Source organism: Fundulus heteroclitus, chromosome 15 (genome assembly GCF_011125445.2).
Source record: "Fundulus heteroclitus isolate FHET01 chromosome 15, MU-UCD_Fhet_4.1, whole genome shotgun sequence".
NCBI classification, from domain to species: domain Eukaryota; kingdom Metazoa; phylum Chordata; class Actinopteri; order Cyprinodontiformes; family Fundulidae; genus Fundulus; species Fundulus heteroclitus.
In genome coordinates this window covers 5535685-5542275 of record NC_046375.1, presented here as the reverse complement: position 1 = coordinate 5542275, position 6591 = coordinate 5535685, and the positions used below count along the sequence as shown (strand labels likewise).

Genomic DNA, 6591 nt, shown 5'->3' with positions numbered 1-6591 from the left:
GTAGAGGAAAATCTAGAGAGATGGAGGTTTGCCCTGGAAAGGAGAGGAAAGACAGCCGTAGCAAGATAGCTATGAGGCTACAGGGAGTAGAGATAAAGAAGGTGGAGACATTTAGAAGTACTTAGGATCAACAGGCCGGAGCAACAGTGAGTGTGGAAAAGAGGTGAAGAACCATGTCCAAGCAGGTTGGAAAGGGTAGAGAAAAGCTTCAAGAATGTTGTGGGACAAAGAAGCACCAGCAAAAATGAAAGGAAAGGTGTGCAAGACGATGGTGTGACCAGCGATGTTGTCTGGTTTAGAGACGGTGGCACTGAGGAAGAGACAAAGGGGCAGAGCTGGAAGCCGCAGAGATAAAGATCTTGAATTGGTATTTGGGAGTGACGAGGATGGATAGGATCAGGAATGATTACATCACAGGGACAAATCACGCTAGAGGCCAGACTGAGATGGTTTGGACACGTACTGAGGAGGGATAGAGAGTACATTGGTAGAAGGATGGAGCTGAGGCTGGAACGGCCAGGGAGGAGGCCTAGAGGAAGATCGAAGAGGAGATTTATGGATGGAGTGAAAGAGGACATGAAGATTTTTAAGAGGTAGTTGGTGTGAGAGAAGACGCAGAAAATGGGGTTAGACCGAGACGGATGACTCGCGGTAGCAACCCCTAAAAATGAAAAACCGAAAGAAGGCATTTCCAATGCTGTATGTTTGTCGATGCTTACCTTTTCCCCCAAAATAATGCAGCACTTACTTTCTAAAAACACTCCTAAAAAACTTTATTAAGTTCTATTTGACTTTTTGATTATGACTTCTGCGTTGTGTATTTTTATAGGATAAATCAATTAGAAATGAATGAAATACATTTTATTTTCCAGAAAAAATAGGAGTTTATTACCTACAGTAGTTTGCTTTTCAAAATCTTTACATTCATCTTCTTTGTTAATAATCAATTTGATATTTTTATAGACATTTCATAATTCATTGATGTTTAAATTTTTCTGTTATAAATATTGTCATTTACTGTGCAGTATAATGCTCAGAATAGGCTGATGTGTTTTTTAAAAAAACACACAGAAAACATAAAAATCAGATAAAACATCCAAAATTCTTAAGATGTTATTGGTGATTTTTCTTGATTTTATTTTTTGACACTGGAGACATGAAACAGTAAGCAGCCATTTGATCGCGGCACATCTAGATGGCACGTCCTTGTGTTTGTTGTAGCTAAGAGCTTTCCCACTGTTTCTCACTACCACTCATTAATGTTCTCTCTCTCCAGGCATTCAGCAGAATTAGCGATCTATCTCTTCATACCTCTTTCCCCTTTTGTCTCTATCAGCAGTAAAGGTCGATGAGTTAATTAAAGATATCACCGTAGGGGCACAAACAGACAGTCATAAAGATACAAAGAACATGTAATGAGATGAAGTAAAAAAAAAAAAAAAAAAAAAAAGAAAAACACCGGGAGACGTGAACAGCTGACAGATGGATAGAGAGAATGAGTGAAATAGAGTCAAAGAGAAATTGCTTCAGCCAGAGTGACTTGGTCTGCACTCCATTATTTGAACTAATGCCTAAAGGGAGATTTTGTCCAGTGCTGCAGATAAAAGAAAAACAAACAAGAAAAACAAATTCATGGCTCGATGAAATGCTATGCAACGGATTAAAAAAAAATAGATTCTTCACATTGGACATATTGTCAGTATGCCACTGTCAAGCACATTTGTTCGCATGCTGCAAATTAGATTTTATTTAATACCAACACTAAATTAGACCTCTGTTTCAAATCCAGTGGTGCAACAGTTTGATGAGACAATCCTCTCCTTGTTTCATATATATTTTTCTTGTTATTCCCCACAGGGTTCATTAAAGATTTATCGTATTCAATCATTGCTCTCCCCATATCCTCAATCACTGTGAAATTTTCCTCTGAGTGATGTTATCATTTTCTTGAGGTAATTATTGACGCAAAAGGAGAAAAATAAGACTCATTAAGGAGTGTGATTGTAAACATGTTGCTCCTAAAGTGTTTTGAATGCTTCCAAAGAGAGAAGGCTCACTAAAAGGGAACGCCGCCGCAACACATTTCCACATGTTGTGGACCAACACTTACATTGTAAAGGACTATATAAATGGAAGCATATTGCTAGCAGTAATTTTGCATAGTTCCTAACCATGTAAGTCTAACAATAAAGATTTTTATTAAGTGTACAGAAAGGCTGCAGTTGAAGATGCCATTTTGCTAAAATGTAAAAGAATATAAGAGTATTTAATATTCTTGTGCAAATTACCATTGTTCTTGCTCAACCTCAACTACCACCAGCACACACTCACCCTTTGACACACTTCAGGCAACGTTTTCTTTTTAAAAAATCAAAAAACTACTTAATTTCAACAGAAATGATCAAATTATAGCAATAGCAATGTGTGAAAATGCAAAATTTATGTTTTTATTGATAATGTAATTCTCAAGAGGATAGTTGTTAAGCTAGATACAAAAATTCACCACAAAAACAGAATGATGCAGCAGATGTTAGTCTTAAATTAAACTATGATACTGTATACTTAGTCCTTAATCAGTCTCACATTTACATCTATATATCAATCCATGCAATATTTTATATGCTTTTGTGACTCATGAACTGTCCAAGCAGGAAATGCATATCACACATTAAGAGAGACACAGCTTACTTTATTTCTGTTATGAATGGGTCTCCTTGAGCCTTCATTTCTGCCACCATGTTTGCCTTTTCCACAATGGGACATCGGCTCCATCCGAATACACGTAGTAGTAGCTCCTAGCTCCTAGCTCCTGTTCCTTGACCTTTCATGGGGTCAACAGTAAGAACTCTATTGTAGGGAGGAAAGAAGCTTCGTTAAAGGCTGTGGTGATTTCAGACAGCCTTTAACTTTGACGTCATTATGTGACAGAAACACACATGGATGATGTGAGTCAGATCCAGGCCTACAGCCTTCCCAAAATGAACTACACAGTTCAACTCTCTGCTCCCCGCACATTTTTTGTTATTTCTGTGAGGTGGTCTGTGCTTATACGTCACATCACGCAAAGGATTGTGGGATACTGTATAGCTCCGAAGCGCCGGTAAGGGAGGTCATGAGGTTCCTGAGCTAAACTAGTTCCAAGAGGAAGCATACAGGTTCCTTTTCCTACCTCCTTCCTTACTGACTGCACTTATCAGACAGCATTTTAAGAGTGCTTACTCAATAAGGCTATTTAGATGGAGCCGTCATCTTTTGCAGTTAGCTGGAAGACTATTAGGCAAAACTTGGAAAAGGCACATTTGCTTAAAAAATGTGTTTTCTCTTTGTCAACTACGCAATAGAACATTTTGTTGTACCTGTTTAGCATAATAGTTGACTGGCTTTTACCAGAGGAGCCCAACAGAAAAATTTACTCTTGTTGGCAAAGGGGGGTGCTATAGAAACACGTTGATGTCATCAGTTTTTTTTTGTTTTAGTTTTTTAGTTGAATTTTCACACTGGTATCACATGTGAATAAGTGCTCCTTCTGTTTTCTGAATGATGGCCGTAAATCTTTTCCTCATCTGCAGCCTGGCGGAGCAGCTGTATCAGAAAGTCAAAAGAATGTTTGGTGACCCTCATCAAGCCACTGAAGACCTGAAAGCAGAGGTAAGATGGTCTCCGGTTCCTAATCGTCTCTTCAAATGTACTAAATGACCTGGATCACCGCAGCAGTTCCTTGTGTGTTTCAAAGATAAAAGAGAAGCTGTCTGATCACGAGGGGAAGCTCCAGGAGGCTCAAGCTTTGCTGCACTCCGCCCGGGGAAAGGCGAGGCAGGCTGGCTCGCTGGCAGACCAAAACAAGGCCAACCTTACTCTTCTGCAGGTGCAGCTCAACGCAAACATAAATAAGGATCAGGATATTATTGCCAATCATCCTCATAAGTTGACAATTTTTTCCAGGTTAAATATACAGTGAATATTAACTTTCTACGGTTGCTATTAAAATATGGACTGAATTTGAATGTGTCTCAGATAATAAATACCCTGATGTATTTCTACTCCACCAGTTGTCAGAATTCCCTGTGTATCTTACTTTTTTTTTAATCAAAGTTTAATAAACACATAAAATCAAGACGGTAAGCTTTACAACTTTATTCTCCTGAAATAAATTTTTAAAAACGGCTATTAATTTCTTTGATTTCTTTAATTGCATTTAGATTAAAGAAAGACGGTCCCTTTGAAAAGCAATTATAAAGAACAAAAACAATTAAAAAAACAGTAAGCATACTGCGGCAAACATGTATTACTGATCTTTTTTTTTTTTTTTTTTTTTTCAGAGGAAGCGAGATGCAGTCAGTGCTGTGAAACAAGATTCGCAGAAGATTCTGGGAGAGGGAAATGATCTACTAGACGAGGCAAACCAGCTCTCTGACAACATCAACAAGGAGCTGGAGGTACTGGAAAAATAAATCTGGGAAAACTCCCTTAAACTTTTAAAACAATTTTGATTTTCATAAGTCTCTGATCTCCAATTGTAGGACTTGCAGGAGATGGAGAGAGAGCTTCGCCCTCTTCATAATCAGCTGGATGACAAAGTTCAGGGCCTTACCGACGGCTTGAGCGATGGCCGCCTGGCTGAACATGTCCGCGAAGCAGAGGAACATGCCAAGCAGCTAAATGAATCAGCAACCATTTTAGATGGGTGAATACAGAACAAACACGTCGCTGTTTCACCTATTTCCATGTTTTTTCCAAACAGTGGAGCCCTCAGCCACACCGTGGATAGTAAAATCAAATTATGCTTAATTATACAAACTTCTTTTTTAATCCAAAAGCTTAGATTGAAAAGGTATTTGTATGTAAAGTACTGTTTTACGCTAAAGGCTAAAAGGTGGTTCTTTTTTCTTGTATTTCAACCTTTCTATCAGTCGTAAGGGCAAAATTCTAAAATTTGATAGAAATACCAAATTCTGGCAAAATTGGATTTCATTAACACAAGGAAGATTAGTATTTTTTGATTGAAAAATGCTGACATTTAAAAAAGGTGTGCAAATGGATTAATTTAACCTGTCATGTTTTCTTTTCTCCCTCTTACTCTTTGCCTCATAGTATTTTGGCTGAAGCAAAAAACCTTTCCTTTAATGCAACTGCTGCTGTCCATGCTTATAGCAACATTAAAGCAAATGTTGATGCAGCGGAGAAAGAGGCAAAGGCAGCCAAACAGACCGCAACTGAGGCTCTGGCACTGGTAAGAACTCAAAAAATCATCATCTTTTAAATAAATAAAAAAAATTCTTAAGTCCTATGTTTAACATTCATTTTCATTTAGAAGTATTAAGTACCAAGCGAATGACATTTTTTAACATATGTGACATATGGACCTAATTCTGTTTAATACACCTGAAATACATATTTCAGAAGAGGTATGCAGAAAAATTTAGGATTGACTCTCCCCGGTGGTCATGAATGAGAGACGCTTGTGCTTCCTATACTTTTATCTAAAGTATTTATCAAATTTAAATGACAGTAAAGTTTGAGTCCTGTGAAGTTTTCGAAGTGAAACCCAAAAAGGATCCTAGAAGCTAGAAAAATAGTAGTTTAGTTGCCTCTTTGGTTCTGCCTCTTTAAGAACCCCCAATTTATTTTGAAGTAATAATATAATGGTCAAAATTTTATTTTGTTTTTTTTTTAATGTAGGTGTTTCTTTTTGCCATGACTGCAGACTGTGTCTTTTATAACATCTAAAGGTTCTGAAAGCATATTTTTTCTTGTAGTGAAAGAGATGTTAAGTAATAGCTGGTTTTTCAGGTTTTGGGTCCAGATGTCCCAGTAAAAGAGGCAGCTCAAATTGCTCTCCAGAAGAGTCAAATACTGCTGAACAAAGCCAAACAACTTCAGAATGACGTTAAAGGTACTGTGTTTACAATGTTTGTTGACGCCACACTTAAACATTTCTCTCAAAGTATATAATCACTCCAAGAAAGTCAATCCTTGATAATAGAAGGTTTAAATCGTGCCCTACTCTGTGTTTAGTTTTTTTACTCATTAAATCCTTCTCTTTTTATTTACTCACCTATTATTTATTTTTTTCAGTTTTATATGGATAATACTAAAGCCACCGATGAGCCACATAACAAAGAAGACATTTATACACCAGGCTGGTTCTTTCTCAGCCTTATAAAAGAATAAACTTACTGACCACGATGAATCTGCTCATTTATCGTTGCTACCAATACGGAAGAGGATTAGGGCCATTCAGAGAAAAAAAAAAGTCCATTCAATTCTGACTTTATTCTCATAATTCTGAGATTAAAGTCAGAATTCTGACTTTTTTCTCCGAATTCTGAGAAAAAAGTTGAATGGCCCTAATCCTCTTCTGTATACCAAACAGCTGAAGTGGATTTGGTTTTTATTTGAATCATCATATCTGATAATTATAAGGTCGGTCCTAACCATTATCCAAATTAATTCTGTTAAACATAACCCTTGCAGGTCCCTTCATTTTGTGCTCCCCCACTGTCACTTGGACACAATTTTTTAAAGATTGCCACATAAATATTTTGCATTAGCATAGTTTTCAGAATATTCACTAGTGCCAATAACTCTACC

At 37.2% G+C, this 6591-nt stretch overlaps 1 protein-coding gene across 1 annotated transcript in view; it reads left to right on the top strand.

Annotated features, from left to right (window-relative positions):
* Positions 1-6591, top strand: part of lama2 (laminin, alpha 2) — a 224905-nt gene that overhangs the window by 170630 nt on the left and 47684 nt on the right. Inside the window, exons 43-48 of the mRNA XM_036147259.1 lie at positions 3570-3648; positions 3734-3865; positions 4320-4436; positions 4521-4684; positions 5092-5230; positions 5791-5893. Of these exons, the coding sequence (XP_036003152.1) occupies positions 3570-3648; positions 3734-3865; positions 4320-4436; positions 4521-4684; positions 5092-5230; positions 5791-5893 (734 nt within the window). The remainder of the gene's footprint in view (positions 1-3569; positions 3649-3733; positions 3866-4319; positions 4437-4520; positions 4685-5091; positions 5231-5790; positions 5894-6591) is intronic.